The 19322-nt window shown below is 37.5% G+C and overlaps 1 protein-coding gene across 2 annotated transcripts in view; it reads right to left on the bottom strand.

Annotated features, from left to right (window-relative positions):
- igsf21a (immunoglobin superfamily, member 21a) overlaps window positions 1-19322 on the bottom strand; it is a 182757-nt gene that overhangs the window by 18290 nt on the left and 145145 nt on the right. For both annotated transcript variants that reach the window (XM_005729678.1, XM_005729677.1), the window contains one exon: window positions 11417-11532. In XM_005729678.1, coding sequence (XP_005729735.1) covers window positions 11417-11532 — 116 coding nt within the window. The remainder of the gene's footprint in view (window positions 1-11416; window positions 11533-19322) is intronic.

The following is a 19322-nucleotide window of genomic DNA, read 5'->3' as shown; positions in this document are numbered from 1 at the left end:
ACTCCCATTTCTGCACATAACCTCCAGATATTAGCATTGAAACAAGGTTGTGTAGTTACAGCCTGTGGTATTTTTTGTGCTGTTAATGAACAGAAATTTTAATCCGCAGCTCTTTGGGGAACCTTTGGTCATTTGAATTTAGTTTTTTCAAAGTATTATTTGTAGTTCTACAGTTCATTGCTTAGTATGTAAATTTTTATTATATTTGCAACAGGGAACTTTACATTTTATGACTCTTCCAGCAAAAAGAACGATTTACATTTAAAGTGACAGCACAGCACTGGATGTTTTCCATCCCCAACAACAAGAAGAACATCATCAACATCGGGGTAAAGGTCAGTTCTAAATTACCAGTATATCCCAATGTGAAACTACCACAAATGTTTCCAGGTAATCATCACACTTCTTGAAGTTTGCTTTAATAGGTTACTAATATGTAATTAAAAAGAAATAGTGTTGCAATTTGCAGTCCTGGGTCATGTTATTACCACACATTAGTCTTATAGGCATATTTTATTTCCACCTAATTACCACCAGTTTCTGACCTGTTATTATTACCTGTTGTTATTAAATAAACTTTAATGTAATACTACTCAGCACCACTGTTGATACAAGACAATTACTTGGATACTAATTTGTTACTTCCATCTTATTACCTTCTTGTTTCCTTTTTAATATGACATTATTATCAAACTGTAACAGAAAGTGCTTCCTAACACTGTAGTAATTAGTACAAAAGTAAAGCATTTCAAATGTCATATTGAAATATTTACACTTAGTGGACAGCTTTACCCTTTTGAGTCACATTCACTGTTACATCAATGTTAATTGTAATATGAATATTATTGACAAGGCTGCCTCCGTGGGCCCTGCTGCTACTGGACACACAATATCATTATGAGCTGTGTTGTGCTGCAGGGGATTTTTGTGGTATTTATAGCTTACTCATAAAACTTTCTAATGCACAGCAGATGTTGCTCAAACCTGCACAACACCTACGGTACAGAGATACAACAAATTTTCTCTCCAAAGTTTGCTTACTTTCGGTTGTTGTAGTGATTGGCACTTTTTCCTCCACCAAATTTTTCTACCAGTCTACCTCATGTGACAGCTTAAAATTCAATAGCACAATGGGAAGTGAAAACATCAACCTTATCCACAATGACCCTATTGCATCTGCTGCTAATTCCTACAGCTACTCAACAACTTGCGTAGAGAAGAAGCTTTTGTCAATGTGTACTGCAGCACCTCATTAATTATCACAGCAGGTGGAGGGAGTGCAGTGCGGATTAGAAAGATCTATGCACCTGTTCTCGAGCTTTTGTTGGACAAAATGGTGTGGGTACACAATAACACCTGTGTTGGCTATAGATTGGTATAATAGGGAATTAATTCAGTAAGCCTAGATAACTGATTTGTTTCCGTAAACATTAACAGACAAGTTCATTTATAGCCATAAAAGAAATATTGATTAAATGTCTGAATGACTTAACAGGGTGCACTGAGCCCTGTGTTACGTCAGCTCTCAACATGTTGGAAATAATACATTATCGAGGTGTTACTCCCAGCAAAATATCAAGAATAAGTTTTTTGTCACCTGTCTGGTTTAGTTAAAAGAAAAGGAATAAATGGATGTTTTATCAAAGACATGAATAAAATGAATGACACAAATGTAGCTGCAGGGAGAAACTAAAGTTCTATTTCTGTTTCATTATTCTGCAATTCTGCTCCTTTCCTCTCCCATTAACAGATCGTATGTACAGTGGGACATGGATATGGAAACACTTTAGACAGCGATATAAATAGACATATTCGATATGAAAGTCTTCGAAGAGGAGTTGAGTGACACAAGTCTTTTTAGATTATTTGTTGTGCTGTCTAAATGATTACAGACTAGTCATATTTATTGTGACAATATTTTTCTCAGTGTTAAACAGTATTACCATCATCAATTTTGAGACATTTTCCACTTGATACTACTTCTGCATTACTTGTGCCTGATTTGCTGAGCCATACTTTGTGGATATTAAATGCAAATTAGTAGAATGCGTAAGCTTTAAAAACATTCTGTCTTATACCAATATTTGTGAGACGTTATTGAATGTTTCCAGCTCAGAATGCTAACTTGTAAGACATCATATGCTGAACAAATTGGATTTAAGATTAAAATAATCTGTAAGAGTGGAATAAAGTTTTCCAAAGCCAATATTTAACATCTTGTAAACTGTTCTCTGAAATCAATCTCATGGCATTTCTGAATGTACTGAACGCAAGGAGAAACAGACATAGGACACGGTTACTTGCGTGATTCGTGCTGCAACAAAATAAGCTAACAGGACCCTGTGTCCTTGTAAATATTAATTTGAACCAACTAATTCATCCTAAAATCTATGCACAATTAAGGACACATCTGCCATCGCTGCTGTCTTGGTCTGTTTTTCTTTAAGCTACCTACTAATTTGCTAAAAATCCCATTTCCCACATTTCCTTGTTTGACAGGCAGAGATAATGGAAAGCACATCACTTCTTTCATTCTGTACAAATGAGAGAGCAAACACTGATTAATTTTCTACATGTGATTATAAAGCAGCCAAAACAACACTGAGGATGTCTCTCATTGTGATGCATGCCTCCAAAAGATGATAACGCTTCACAAAGTGACATGGGCACTTTTGTCGGATACGACTTTAGAAGAATCACCTTTTTGGATATTATGCGTTCTGATGAATGCACTTGTTTTTCTTATTGATCAATTCTGATCTTTTATGATGGGTTGATTTCCAAACATGTTGTGGGAAAAGATAAAAAGTACATCTGTAGTATCATGTAGGAGATTAGGTGCATTATATAGTCTGTAGTCATGACAGTGGCTTATGCCATACATTTTGCATTTTGCTGCCCCAGGACCTGGACTGGAATGTTCACTCTCATGTAAAAGAGGATTTTTGAGGGCCTTTGGCATTGCAGCTCTATTATTCTCTTACAGTGCTTTTGCACGGAATAAAGTGATTATCAATCATGGCTCTGTTATAAATCCCAAAATACTTCATAGTTCAATATGTGCAAACAATGAAACCAGACACAAACCACTTACTTCATTCTAAAATGAATTAACCCAGAAAAAAAGAGATATGCAATTCTAAGCCCATATACAATGCCAAGGCAGTAATGAGTGGCATAAGAAGGGTTTTGCATTCCCTTGTGAATAGACTATGATGAGAGCACCTGCACTCTGTTCACTGCCAAAATGCCCCCACCTCACCAACATCATGAATTCAAAACCTTTTCAAAAATGTAACAATAATGCATTGGTCCATATACACCTTCATGTTGCTGCAATTAATCATGGAAGTGTCAAAAGGACAAGCCAGTAATTTTCATAGTGACAGAATGATTCAACGGGAGAGCAGAAGCAAGAGAAACAGGGAGAGAAAGAGCACAGAGGCAACGAGAGAGATCCTGGCCATGGCTTAATCAGCTTTCCTTCTTATTAACTGTCATTATCTTTCTTCTTTTCAATCAGTGCTTGCTTGTGCTCTGAGGATGTTCTAATAGTGGCACTGGGAAGCTATTATTGATATGCCACCAGCTTGCCTCAGCGCTTCAGATGCAGACAGATCTTGAAACATAATGGGTGACACTTTTAACTCATGCGTCCATTATATTCAGCCCTCTCAAAGCTGCAGTAGGGAATTTGTTGTGTTGGGTGTCTCCAGAAAGTGGTGAGAAGAAACAGGTTTTTAAAAAGGATGAACTTCCAGACACTGGAGATACTTCAAGGAGTAAAATGTGTGCAATACATGAAAATATGGTGGACCTAGTTTATAAATGTAAAGTACAGAACATACACTACACATTGTAGCGCACTTGCCTAGCATTGCTGATAGGTCTGATAGGGTAATATATATTCTAATACAGCCATGCAAGTAAACTGCTTCTATCACCTAAACACTTAATAGTCTAGCATAGTCTACTTTTTACAGAAAAGAAAAAACAAGTTTAACATTACTGGTTGACCACATTTGCATATTTTCTCAGTTCTAATTTGACAATTAAAGAACCAATAAAAGGGAACATAGTCAGCCAGATGAAGGAACAGTAGGAGCCTTATGAAACTGCCTAGTATAACAAGACTTGCAACAGTATATTGGATGAAGTTCAGCACTTTCAAATTTCTATGCTAAGCCAGAATCATGTATCAGACATTATGCTGGATGCTGAAAGGATGTAAAAGGATGTTGCATAGCAACAGGGACTTTTTCTTTTCTTTAAGAGAGCCAAACAATTTATCAAAGCAAATACAAAGCCATGCCTGTTTAGGACAAAAGACTTTTTGTATTGAATGGTCTATTATAGCTCATGAGGTTCTTCTACACAGCGATAAGAAGTCCACGCTGAGCTGACATATGGTGCTTGTACCTGTGGTTGGCGCTGAACAGCGGAAAGGCATAATTACATGTGTGCATACTCTGTATTGTAGGGTAAAACAGAGATATGGTAATGTAATGAATTGGGATTCAAAGTATACTGAACAGAAATATGTCAGAGAAACTTTTAACATCAAGGAAGGAGGTTATCCTGCCACAGAAAGAGCTAATATGCTTTATAAAAGCCGAACCAGGAAACATGTAAGCCAATCATGGTCATTCACTGCAAGCACACAGTTGAGGTTTTCAGCTGTGTGGTGTTAGACATATCTTTAGTTATGGTAGTAAAGATATAGGCGCACTTACTGTTTTTGGAAGTTTAGGTTTAGAAGGAAATGTAATGCATTATTGAATCTTTCACTATATGCTGATTTTTCCTCTTACCTGCTATTCTACTCTCTTTCCTTTTGATGTTGGTTCATTATTTTTTAATCAGTTGTTTATTTTCTCCCATTCAAAAATGCAACTACCAAAATAAAATGAAACAATTTGAAAATACGATGGCTAAAATAAGCTAGTAAACTCTACTGTTTGCTATTGAAGTCTACAGTAGCTGCTTTGCAGCATAATTAGCAGCTCTCATTTTTGTCTTCACTCTGATAGTAACTCTAAGTATTGCTTAGACATAAGAGGAACTGTATGTGATTATTGGCAGCATAAAAAAAGTTTTGATACCTGAGAACATAAAAATTGGAGTGAATTCATATTAAAATAACCTTATCATTAAAATGAGGTTATGCATTTATGATTACAGTGTATCAGCGGCAATGAATGTAAAAATAATGTGAAACTGTGAAATGCTTTTCGCTCATGCTGATGCACTTACAGAGAATCATAACCTATGTTTGCAGTTCTGCTCAGCTTTATGGAGCTGAGATCATTGTTTTAGTTCTCTGCCCCTCAACTTCATTGCTAAGGTTCACTTACAGCAGTTTCACTGTGTTGGCCTCTGCTGCTAAAGGAAGCTGTTTCAAGTCTAAAAACTCCCTGTACATTCATTGTGTATGAATGCCAGTGGAACACTTAGCTCTATAACAACTGCAAGCAAATAAGCAAATGTGGAACGACAGCTGTTAAAATTTGGTATTTTTAGCATGTTTGTACTTTCAGTGTTCACCAAGGATATTATGTTATCTCAGTTTTGACAAAGACTGGGTTGAAGACACAAAATACAAGTGTATGTTGTAGCCTGAAAAGCCAGTCAATACAAAATTTGTTTTATTTCAAGTCTATGTGAATATATCTTATTCGGCCCATTCTCCAAGACTAAAGTATTAATAACATTTTTTCCCTTCAAAGACTAAGTGGAAAACATTGTTACAGACCACCATACTTTAGAGTACAAAATGCCAATGAATGATCATATTTACTAGCTGTTACTAATTGCTGGCTCAATCAATTCAGTTGGTTTCTTTGTAAGTTGTGAGTCCCTATTGAGACCAGGCTTGCTATGATATGACATTGAAAATAGAGCTGACAACAGCTCATTTTTGCAACAAGCCCCGGGCAGTAGCACCGACAAAGACTAAATGAGTTTCATCAAAAAGCAAATGGAGCTGTTTGAAGTTGCAGCCACATAACTGGGCCAAAGCAGAAACACTCAAGCAAATACTTACAAACCTAATAATGAGGTTTTATTATGCAGCATGACCGTAGACAATAGCATAAATAGAACAAATGGACACTATTTAAATGTCATATTTCTCCTTATGTGTATGCAACATATGAGTTAAAAAACAACACCACAACAAAATGCTATTTCTCCAGTGTAAATTTCCTTTTTCAAACCTTATATCTACCAGCTATAAGTATAGTTTGATTTCAAAACAGGTACTTCTTACTAAGTTTTGTCATGTCATTTGGTACATTTTAAGTGTCAAATATTAAAATAATACATGACAGAACTAAGCATGTGCTACAGCCTTAGCTATCAAATGACATTGAATAAACAAAAAATAGTTCTTCCTTTTTTCTTTTTACCCATTAAAAGCACCACAGTTAAGACTTAGAATTGGATTAAATATAAATTTCAAAGGGCTCAGTGAGACTAGAGTGTGAAAGTCTATTCTTAAAACCTGTCAGAGAACATTGGCAAGGTTTTTGGTTTATTATACGAGTACACAGCAAGTTAGACAGGTCATGATCAGTTCTCCTCTGAGGCAATGTTTCCGTCCAAATTGAAAGTGTTTTCCTTCTCGTGTTCCTTGAATCAGCAGACGTGGCCTTATATCTTACATCACTCTAGTCCAAACACAATATTCGCATATATGGTGCAGAGCTAATTCGCAATACTGAAACTACTGTCTGTACAATATATTTGGTATATTTATTCCTATGCTTTTCTATTTGGAGCAAACAAATCTCATTTTAAATGAATTAACCTTCTTTGGATGGTTTGATATTCTGAGTGTGGAAGCTTTTGGACCCTGTACCTCCTGTGCTGTTAAGCTTTAATTTAAAGACACTTACCTGGCTTGCTATGGGGCTTACTGCTAATAAATAATTGAAATACTTTTTGTAACTTAGTCAAGTCACTTTTATGATATTTAAATGTGCATGATTTATTGAAACTTATTTTATATTAACAAAACATTTACATCCTTTGCTCATTTATGATCATATCAACAACTCTGCAACCTGCCACCCAAGGGTTGCACAGCTCAAAGACTTTTAGTGGTAATGCATTTTTCTGGTTATTCTGACACCTCATGAATGCCTTATATTCCACGCCATGAGAGCGCTAGGAACATAAAAGGCCCTTCACTCTAAAGTACTCACATCCAGGTGTTTTCACTTAGATGGGCTAATTAAACCCCTTCTCTGGACTGTGAGTTTGAACAAACTGTGCCGGACTAAAGTAAAATCCCCTGTTTCGCACATTTGTGGAACAAGTTTAATCTTTGTGTTTTTAAGGGGGAAAAAAACAACCTGTATGGTGACTTTAACAAACTGCCAGCAAACTGTAGCTCTACTCAGCTTCAAACAGAATGAGTAAGAACGCCTGTGTGGGTGTGCAGGACTAATAAAATCTAATACAATTTTTTTCAGGGTTTGTTGTGGCAAAGGTCCTCAGTGGTAAAATGGAATTGCTTAAAAAAGGTGCTTTGAAAACAAAATTATGTCATCTTTTGGATGCCATTGGATTCAGGTTTCCCCATATGATTAATGTAGGAGCTCCATGACAGCGGTCCCCAATCCCCGGGCCTCGGTGAGTTGAGGCTCAGGTGTGAAATGTGTGGTTTTCATGGTTTTTATCGGTTTTCAGCATTATTTTGTTATCGTTTTGATCGTTAACTCGGTTTTCCTGGGTCTTTTCACGTGTGTTATGAATAAATCTTCTTTTTTTCAGTACCGGTACTAGTTTTATTTTGTTGTATTTGTCCGCGACACCTCAAAGGCCAGTCCGTGAAAATATTGTCGGGCATAAACCGGTCCGTGGCGCAAAAAAGGTTGGGGACCGCTGCTTTATGATATGTTAGTGTGGAAGGTATAGTGGTCATCAATAGTCAGTTGGAAAGGTTTCTGTGTTTACGGTCTTTCATGTCTAAATCAAGTTTTTATGTAAACCTATGATTTTGTCCATTAATGTTATTTTTTGTAGACATGCCAGCAATCATTCTTTCTAAACGTCAAAATATTAATTAGGAACAATGCTGCTTGCTTTTCCCCCAATTTTTTTGATCCAGTCTAAGATAAGGTGCACTGTTTCATGCACATATCCTTTATTGCAGCGTAGTATACTAAGTAGCAGGTTTCCTCTAATACATTGGATCGACAATTACAATATAAACGGGGGAACTTACATGAAGTGTTTTCGGCTGGGCATTGTGTACCTGGAGTCAAGTGTTTTTGTCAGTGCACAAAACCCTATATTTATAGATATAAGTTGTAATGGCAGCTATTACCTTCATGAGTTTTTATTATATGGCGTGCTGCAGGGAGGAGCCTGTTCTAACATTTGAATCCGAGCTTTATTTCGAGCCCCTGATGGCTCTTTCTTGCTTCACATTCGTAAACCCTCGCAATACTCTTTCACATGATTCTTCATTAGGTGGTAGACGAGGTTTGTTGTGTCGGTGTCTGTGGTGGGGACCAGTTTGCACAGTACATTTTTCTGCTCTGTGTCAGACTTTTCATTAACTAATAAATTCCATGCTACAGAGGTAACCCCTACTTTAGAAATGAGCTCCTCGATTTGTTCTGGCTGGTCCTTCTGTATTGGTGTGATGACTATTGCAAAATGTCATCTAAAGCAATGAAAAAATATCGTAGTAAACAGTGTGTTTTGCGACAGCATGAAATAAATGATATAATATGAAACGACAGTTGTTTTAATATCTTTTTCCATTATATTTCGTCATATCACACATCCCTAATAGTGATCGATAGTGAAATGAAAAATCACATTGCTTTTTTTTGTTGGTTTAATCTCAATTCAGTGACTAAATCATTCAATTGGTCCATCACTGACAAAGCTAATTAAAAGCAATGTGACTTATCCTTTTTTTTCACCAGTGCGTCAGAAAAAAAGGACCCAGCAGTGCTTAGCTTTAATGGCTTTAGGCACCCTGTGAAATCACAACAGGCAAGAACCACAGTAGACATCACACTATCAACCAGGAAGTACCTGAGAGACGGAAATCATGTTCACCTTGTATTCACCTCTTACTGAGCTCATAATTGCTGGAGAAAGGTGCACTGAGGGTCTGGAGTCCATTACCATATACCCATGGACAATGATTAATGACCCAGTGGGAACTAACAGCAAGTGACTGCTCTCAAACAGCGTCCGTAAGCTCATATGCCACCAAACATCTGAGTATATACTTCAGATATTGTAAGACCTTGTTTTGCACTTGAAAGCACTGAGAAAAATGTGACTGTGACTAACACAGATGCATACAGCTGTATGCATCTGTGTTTCTAAATGTGTGTGGATAAGGGTGTACTGTTGTGGTTGTGTGGTCGCAGAAGCAGGGTTTTGAGTAATTGGGCTATGGATTCTTTCTAGTTTTGTATTTTGTATTTAAAGATCGTCTTTGGATATGAATTTAGCATTCTATTCACACTGTTATTTATTTGTGTTTACATGTCTTCTTTGTATAAGTTCTTTATGGATTTGTTATTCGTGCCTTTAGGTCTTAGCCTGAGTTCCTGATACACTTACGTTAATTTACTTATTTTGTGTTCCCATCCTTTTCCTTGTCTTTGTATTTGTCTTTTTATCTTTCTCATTTGCCTGTTTGTTATTTGTGTCAAGTTAATCTTGTCCCCCGTGTCTGTTGTTACTCTTATTTCTATTTTATTTTGGCTATTGTTGTTCTCTGGGTTTTGTGTGGAGTTTTTCTTCCTGTCTTATTAGGTTGTCTGTGTTCCCACCTGTTATAGCTCCCCTCGTTATCTTGTGTGTGTATATACTGTCTCCTCTTGTCCTTGTTGCTGTGTGTCACCTTGCCCTATGTTTCCTAAGATTTCTGGTGTCCGGGTTGCTGTTTCTGTTCATTAAATGCTTTCGAACTGTCTGTGTTCCATTGAGCTTATGGGATTAAAGTGGAGTTTAATTCCTGTTTCTCAAGTCCTGCATTTGGGTCCACGATCCACAACCTTGACATTAATTATAATAATTATGTGCGAATGAAATAACCTCCATAACATGCAATTACATGAACCGTGTAAATTTGATCTACTCATTTTATTGTCTACATTGCACAACAAACATATTTATGATACTCAGTAACCGGTCAGTTTGCCTTCTGTGGATCTAGAAAGCATATGATAGGGTACCAGGAGAGGAATGGTGAAAGTGTATGAGGAAGTCAGGAGCGGCAAAGAAGTATATGAGGGTGGTAAAGGACGAGTGTGAGGACAGCGAGACAGCGTGGGGTTGGACTGACAGATGGGTTGAAGTTGGGGGTGGAATTACACCAGAGGCTAACTCCAAGCCCTGTCTTTGCAGTGGAGATGGACAGGCTGACAGATGACGTCTCCATGAACAATTATATTCAGAGACAACATTGTAAGCTTTATTTAGAGTAGTGAGAAGCTGAAAGAGAGTCTGGAGAGGTTGTGGTATGTACTGGAGAAAAGAGGAATGAAAGTCAGTAGATGCAAGAAGGAATACACGTGTATGAATGAGCGGGGGAGAGGTGGAAAGGTGAAGATGCAATGAGTAGAAGTAGTGAAGATGGATTTTAAATACCTAGGGTCAACCTTACCAAGAAATAGTTAGCGTACAAAAGATGTGAAGAAGAAAGTGCAGGAAAGGCGGAATTGGTGGAGACGAGTGTGATTTGTTACCGAAGGTCAGCAGCAAGAGTTTCACAAGACATTAGTGAGACCTGCTATGATGTATGGCTTGGAGATGTGGCACTAGCAAAAAGACAGGAGGCTGCAGGTGGCAGAGCTGAAGATTTTCAGTGGGAGTGACCAGGAGGGACAAGATTAGAAATGAGTACATCAGAAGAACGGCTCAGGTTGAGCAGTTTAGAGACAAAGTTAGAGAGGCAATGTTGAGATGATTTAAACAGAGGGAGAGATATAGAGTGGATATACTGGACAAAGGAAGTAAAAAAATGAAGCTGCCAGGAGGAAGAAAAAATTGGAAGACCACAGAGGAGGTTTCTGAGAGAGGATCTGCAGAGTGCTTGTGTGACAGAAGAGGGTGCAAGGGACAGTATTACATGGAGGAAGATGATTCACGGTGGCGACCCCTAAATTGAGTAGCCAAAAGAAGCTGAAATGAAAATAATAGCAGCACATATTTTAAATGACTGCAGGAAGATGCCTTTTAAACTCTGATATTATTATTTAGCAAATAACAGCAAATTTCAGTGGGACGCATATATAAATAGTACTGGTCTGTGCACTGAAAAACAAAAAAACATGCAACAGAGTTTCTGTTTGTCTATAATAAACAACAGGGATCTGTGTGCTGTAAAGGCAAGTCCCAATCGAGCTGGCAGCATGGTACATCTTCAGCAGCAACTCACCGATGGGGCTGGTTTCCCTCCCTTTGCAGTGCAGACAAGAGTCAGATTCTGGGCTTGGTATCGACTGAATGGGGCTGGAGTGTTTTCTGCCACCACTGATATGTTGTTTGGGGGTGCTGTGAAAGACAAGGGAAAAGATGTGTGAAACAGCATCCTAACACACAACCTGAGAAATTCATAAACACTTACAAAACATCAGTTTTCACTTTCTCTGTGCATTGCAAGAGTTATTTCGTGATGAAATGTCATCTTAGGGTTATATATGTAGGTGGAAACCCTACTGGCAAAACTGACAGCAAAGTAAGAGCAAGAAAGGGAAAGCGGATAAAGAGAATTGCAATTCTGTCCAGATATTTAAAACTGACTAAAACAAATGTAGAGACCTACTTTATCTATCTACTATATCTATTTTCAAAAGAAAGCAAAAACCTGCTGTGAGAATCTCAGCTTTAAATGGAAACTGAATGGCGGGGACAATATGTTCGAAACTCCCCAGGGCTCATGCGAGTCGGATAAGGCTGATAAGGTAGAAAATCTCATACATATCATATCACTAACCCTCTATCTGAATCTCTCTAGGGATTCCAGCAAGTATGTCATGGTAGTGTAAAGGGAAAACATGTGAGCAAGACTTCACAGCACTTTAGAGGAGCACAGGGAGGGGAAGGGGGTAATGAATGGAAATCTCACACGTTCCCCAGAAAATCAGCTGTTCAACATGCAGTGCTCTGGTCCTTTTTATGGCAGCTTAAATATGAACGTACATACTTCACAGACCACTGTGTGATGGTTTAAATGAAATATTAACAGATACCTGGTGACAGTCATGGCTACCTACACAAGGACTATCTGAATTTTGATCAGGAATGCAGAGCATCAAAAACAGTTTTCACAACATTTTCTATTTTTCTTTCATGTAATTGTGTTTTTATCTCTGTGAGGGATTTCATGAAACATTGTGCACACATATTTAAAAGTTAGCTGCTCAACAAAATTTGGCAGCAGGACGCTTTAGTAACACATGAACAGGCCTGAGCTCTTATCAGAATAAGAAACATTTTTGTAATGCCTCAAAAACTCTGTGAATGGAGAGAAGAATCTTTTTGAGACAGATAAGGCCGATAAGGCAAAAAGAAAGGTCACGCAGAGATCAGTGGCTTTTTCATGTGCCAGTTTTATGTGTAAATCTATCAAGCAGTTTTAAACAGACATGCCACAGCAATTAATTGATTAAAAGCAGGTGGGAGTTGGTGGGGGATTTAGCTGCTGGCTCGGGTGCCTCTGTGTTTCCACACCTCTTAATTGCTTATTGATGGAATTCATATGGTTGTAAATTAACCTTAGAACACTCCATTAGCTTACTGACAAGCCTGTCTCAACCTGGCATATGATAAGCTGTCAGAGGTGTCTGCTTCTGACCAGTCAAGCTCAAGTACTTGACACAGCAGTGTATGTAAATGGCATATAGTACAGTGAAGCTGCACTAATATGCACACCATATAATAAGATGATAATAAAAGAAAGCAATTCAACTTTATAGGGCTACAATATTGATTGCTGTATTCTATAAAACAAAATTATATTCTGTTTTGTGGAGTCCAGTAAATGTATTCTGGACACTCCTGGTACTTTTTTCCTGAGCTGTGCAGTTAAAATATGAATTAGTTTTGCAATATGAACATCTGTGAACACAAAGAGATCAAGAGAGTTTTTCCAGCAATCTGTAGAGAGCTTTAGCACAAACACATGTAATAAGTTAATCTCATGAAAACTAATCTAATTACAATAAAAATAATTACTGTTAAATTGGATGTCTCCATTTGTCTAATAAACACAGATAATCCCCTGAAAGTTATCTAAAGCACTAGAAAAAAAGATGCCTTCTTTAGTTACAAAAATTACTAGTACAGCCTTAAAAATGCAGAAATAAATTGATTCCTCACTCTGGTTCAGAGGTGCTTCACATTTATCATGATACTCTATTATTTTCTGCCCTGTAGGTGTGAGGGCATCTAATAGAAGTCAAAGCCTAAGACGAGCCTTAAGCCTTGGTGAAATATTTGATATGATTAATACCAAGACGTACTGTGCACAGCACAGTATTTTCAAACACAACAACCCTAAACAGGATTAAGATGGCTGAATGTAATGATTGCATCTAAGCCTTTCATACCTCATTTAATTGAAGTTGTCTCTTTGCTCACTTGTTAAAGGTTGAGCTGATTTTTCTTTTCTGTTTTTCCCTGCGATGGAGTTCTTTGTCTTACAGAGATCTTCATATCACTTATTTGAAAAGAATATACACATATTTTTAATATAAATAATTTAAAATGTCTCTCTTGACAAGGTTACTGCCAAACGCAATATTTGGGACTGATATAGCGCTCATACAAAACATGGAGAGAAAAATATTTGCACTGAAACTCCCCCCCCCCAAAAAATGTCACAGTCAAGTGTGCTAAACAATACGTCCTCTTGGGAAAAATGTCAAAAGAGGAAAAACTTGCAGAAAAAATAAGAAATATCAATATGAAAATGTGACATTCTTCCAGAGTTTTCTTTAAAGACTCAAACAACCGAAGTAGATATATAACAATTCCAAAACCCTCTTTATGAAATCTACACACATTGTATGGGCATAAAATATTTCTCCTCTATATACCTGTCAGTGCTTTAACATACTGGCTGTGGCAACAGCAGATGCCACGATACACCCATTTCTGCCAACCTTTAAAAAAGCAACGAAAAAGTTGGAGGATAGGGTGGTGGTGTTAGAGAAAAACAAACCTTTGACAGGTAGGAGGTCAGGAGATGTCCTGATTAGGAGATTTGTACTTTTCATTTCTATTAGCTTATTAGATTTGGACAACAAAAACTACTTTTGTTTCTATTTCCACAACACTAAAAAATAATGCTTACCCAGTGTGTTTAAATGTGACTCCAGGGGGCAATTTACAAGCGTCCATATGTGATGAGTTAGGGCCCATTGCCCTAATGCAGCCTGGTGTGTCATGACACTCAGACATTTTATGTGGAATGGTAGCAGCTTTGACTAAACAGAAGTATAGGATGTCCTGGAAATAAAAGTGGTTTTCATGATCTTTTCATCTTTTCTTTGCCGGTGTATTTTCTCCAATCTCAGGGGCTCATTTTATTTCTTCAATTGTTACTTAAAATTAAAACTTTTTGAAAACTTGCAATTACTGTTTTAGGATGACAAAACCATGAGAGGTGAGACACCTTTGCCTAGTCTGCAAAATATATACTGTATAAAATGCTGGGTGTGTTTCATTGCATCATAAAATATAGATCCCGAAGCCTATGAAATGTGAGGTCTGCAGTCCCACAGCCTGCCGTCTTTGTTTCAAAAACCGCACTTGCACAGCACTGCATTAAAAGCAACATTTAATTCCTTTTGTCCCTAATAGTACTACTGCTAGTCACATCAATAACAATCTCTCCCGCTATTTACCACCTCCTTTTTTTCTATATCCTCAAACAGCATTACTCTGCTATCTTTACTAACAAAAAAGAAAAACAGAAAGGGAGAAAAAAAACTGCAAAAGGGGATTGGTGAATCTGCAAAACAGAAGAACATTTAATGCTCCATAGAGACAGCCTTCCCTGCCTCATAATTAGGGGATTTAGAGCTCTGGAGACAGCTGGACTCACAAGCCACTCCCAACATCCCCCTGTACTAAGCACCCTGACCTTGAGTCCACATCTCTGGGGGTTTATTTATTGTGTGTGTGTTGTATGTGTGGTGGTTGTGGTTGTAAGATGAGCCTTGCAAGAAATACTCTCCAGTCCAGTCCATGGCTTTTACTTCTACTCTTACTGATATTAATACATTAACTGAACTGTACTTATTCAAATGTTTCAAAGTAATCAAAGTGGGACTTTTGAACGAGTTCGGCAAACTAAATGAATGTAATTTCACTTGAAGGCATTTTTGCCTCTCAGCATTAAAGCTAAGAGGATTTACTTCATTCTTAATTCCTGTATGGCTTTTGTGTTAGCCCTTTTATAGACTAATGATCAATAAGGTGCACTAGTGCCTCACACACCACATGCCGCAAGAGGCTCCCAACATCTGTACCTGCATTTATTGGTACAGAGAGTATTGTGGATAGACGGACAGAAAAGTAAAATAAAAAATTGCCAAAATAACATAAATTCCTCTCTGAGTTTTAAAAAGTTGAAGGTTGAATTAAATATTCAAGCAGAAAGAAAGACATTTGATCCCAAAAAACATCTAAATGTACTTTAGCAATGTAGTACTTTCTCTACTGCTTTGCAGCAAAATATTTCTCTTATTCTCATTTCAGTGAGATTTTTTCATTTTAAAGAGGTCAGGTACAGCCTATAAAAATTGTGGAGGTATTTGACATATTTGGACAATCAAACATACAGCTCTCTTTTAAACACTGCCTCTAAAAAGAAAGTTATTATTTCTCAACAAACTAGAAAATAATTTATGGATTTTCATTAACTGAACAAAAACGTATATCGTCATCTTCTGTGGAAAAGGTATGTATGTATGTGTCTGACCGTAGACGCTAACATTGCCTCTTTTAGCAAAAAACAAATCAACAACAAAACAAAATTATTTTAGTTGCATGATATCCAGGGGTCTCTCGAATATGGAGCCGCTTCAGATCCTTCTGCATAAGTTTAAAGGGATTCAAATCATGACTTAGGCAATTCCATAGCCATCTTTTTTTGACTAATTTCTTGGAGGAATTGCTAGTATGTTTTAAAATGATTGTCCTTTTGGAAGATCCACTTCAAGCTTCAGAATAATGACATTATCTTCAGTCACTCTTTGATATGATATAGAGGTCTCCAGTCTATCACAGGGCGAACATAGAGAGAATGACAACCAGTCACACTCACATTCACACCAGTTAACAAGTTAATCTAACCCCATTAATAAATGTGGGGATTTTGGACTGTGGCCAGAGTATCCGTACAGAACCAACAGAAACGCGTGAAGATTGGCCACCCAGCATCTTCATTTTCTGTCTCCTCACTATATGTTCCTGGCACTAATATTTTCTCCTCATCGTCTCACACAACTCATTCAGTTACCAACATTTGTTTCCATGTCACCCATGACAAAGCTATGTGCATTTAGTATAATTTTGTTAATTATGAAAACATCATTCTTCAGAGTAAGCCAGTATATTACTTAGCTGCTCCTAAATGTAGTTTATAATTGGCCCAAAACACAAAAGCATAAGTGAGAGTTTAACTGGGAAAAGTGGAAACAGAATTGCCCGTGCCAGATTACTGCAAATTAAGCGACTGGAAACTCAGAATGTCAATTTAATTGACTCTTTCACCTAATATCCATCCCAGAGGAATCTGAAATAGTAGTTAATTGCTTCATCCCTGAGCATCTTCTATGATCTCAATTTCACTCTTTGGCTTGAGGATATGATTTTGGCATCCAAAAAATCAAAACAAATTTTACACTGCCAGCTCCTGGCATTGCACAAAACATACAGCATCCCCCTCTGGTGCCTCACTTTTACTCTAAGGGTGAGATTGTTCCTAACACAGATGTTTGTGGAAAAATATGCATGTGTAGAGACACATACTTACACACACATGCAAGTGAAACAGTCGTTTTTATAAGCTCATGGGTGTAATTGTGACCTCTTGTAAGTCTAATTGTTATATTTTCGTTATTTAACAGACACACCTTGAGCATGCCAGACGGAGTTAAGCTGAATAAAACATAAAACTCTCTTAAAAGTTTTTGCATTCTTTATTTTGAAAAGGCTAACAATTGGATAGACCATTAATGTAGCAGTGGGGAAATAAAGGGTTATTTCAGTGGCAGACTGAAATAAAAGTTAAATCTTTTTGAGAAGAAAAAAAGAAGATATCTTGAAATGTTTGCTGGCATGAGTTCTCGGTTTCCAGTGTGTGTGTGTGTGTGGGGGGGGGGTCCCAAAAAGACACTGAAGTTCTTATTTAATCACTTTTTCTATTGTGCTTTTGTATTTGCATATACACTCCACCCTGTTAATTTGTACGGGTTATTATTGTGCTGTCAGTACATATCAGATCCTCCTGCCCCAGCCAACCACTGAGTGGTGTAGCTGCTCGCGAAGAGAAGGAGACTCTGGTGGCTGTCAGGAAGAGGAAGGGGATGACACACAGAGACAAAAGCTTGTGTCACATTGAACAAGTCCCCCAGTTCCGAAGCCCATTAATCATACCGGTGGTGTTGAAAATGCACCAAGCACATAGATTACATGCCTGCGTGTTTGGACTGGTCTGCCTGTTTTTAGATTGTGAGAAATATGTTTGCACATTCGTGACTTGAAAGACTTTTAAGTGATGCATTGCTGAGGAATGTCCGTTGCTCCTCAAGAATTCTCCTCATAGAATTACAATCTACAGTCTGAACCCAACCTCACCCTCACCCTCACATAAAAAAAGGTTTAGGATTATTACTAAATATACTAAATATATTTCACTTTGTACGATAAAGAGAATAATGTGGAGCGTAGGAATAGTTGTGCCTTTTTCCACCTCTTGCTCAGTTTCCATATGGTAAGAGATATGATAAGTCATGGCTGCATATGGCTCTTTCCCCATTCTCTCCCCAGGCTGCTGTTGTCTGATGGTAAACCAGTCTTGGACTTGCAACTTTGTACGTGTAATGAGGGCAAGGGGGACAGAAGAGAGGATTTTACAAGCACAGTTTGAAGGCTTGGTTGAGACAAGACAAAAGGGAAAGCTTTTTTGGGCTCTCAAATAGCAGACAGTGGCAGATGGGACTTACCCTGTACCCAGCCCAGCATCAATTATGCCTTGACTGGCACCCTTATCCCTAAAGTCCATTTTTGCTCCAGGGCAGAGGTTTGGATTTTCAGTTGGTTACAGTTTACCTCCTATACCTCTTGCCTTGTCCAGCCTCACCTTTCAGGATTGAGGGAAGTCACATGGATACACCTTTAAAATTCCCAGTATCTTGTGGATTCACTTGATGTGTGTAGGTGCAATATTATTTTTTAATTTTGCTTTATTTGTCATTTATTTTAATTTTAAGACACTTAATATCAAAATACGGCTGTAGTCATATGAAGCCGAACAGCGAGGTAGTGAAGTATTCATCATTCAATTATAATCCCCAGACCATAAACAATCCCCCATAAAGTCTTTGAAAAAATCTACTTCAAATGCCTGCAGCCAGATGGCCACAGGCTCTGCAAATGTCGATATGGTATACACAACATTCAGGGACAGGGAGGAGAATTCATATTTCAAGCTGACATGTAAGGGTTGTTGATGGGGCAGTTATGACCGAGATAAATGGGTAACAATGCATCAACAGTTTCTCTTTTTAAAATGGGCAAGAAATACAAGAGAATGACTTTTATTACCTTGGCATAGTTAACCTTTTCTTTAGTCTTAATTAAAAATACTTTTGAACAGCTCGCTCTTAGTTATTGTCAGTAATTGAATAGTTATTCAATTGTCATTTTGCCAGTTTAAATATTTCACTTTAAGAAAGTAAGAAATAAATGACAGTCTTTGCTATAAGACACACAATCTCTGCTATTAAATCAGTGAAAATAACAAACTTCTTTGTGCGTCCAACTCAAGAGACTAATTTTATAATCATCATAGCATATCCTGACCGCAGTGCAAATAATAACATGTGCAATTGCTGAGTTGTTGATATATTTAACCGAACTAATTTTACTGTCTTTCAATATTTGGGGAGCAATACATATGTGGATCTTCCTTTTTAAATTAAAGGTTTTCTAGACATAACAATGTAGTGCACAAATGCATTCAGACATGTACATTCCTAAGCGCCCTATGAAAATTTGACCTTTATAAATCTTGTGAGGAGATCTCGCAGGGAGCATCTAAACTGAGAATT

The sequence above is a fragment of the Pundamilia nyererei genome, unplaced genomic scaffold (genome assembly GCF_000239375.1).
Source record: "Pundamilia nyererei isolate P.nyererei 1_Seehausen unplaced genomic scaffold, PunNye1.0 scaffold00034, whole genome shotgun sequence".
Taxonomy (NCBI): Eukaryota; Metazoa; Chordata; class Actinopteri; order Cichliformes; family Cichlidae; genus Pundamilia; species Pundamilia nyererei.
The sequence above is the reverse complement of the archived record's forward strand: the minus strand, read 5'-3'. Positions and strand labels throughout refer to the sequence as shown.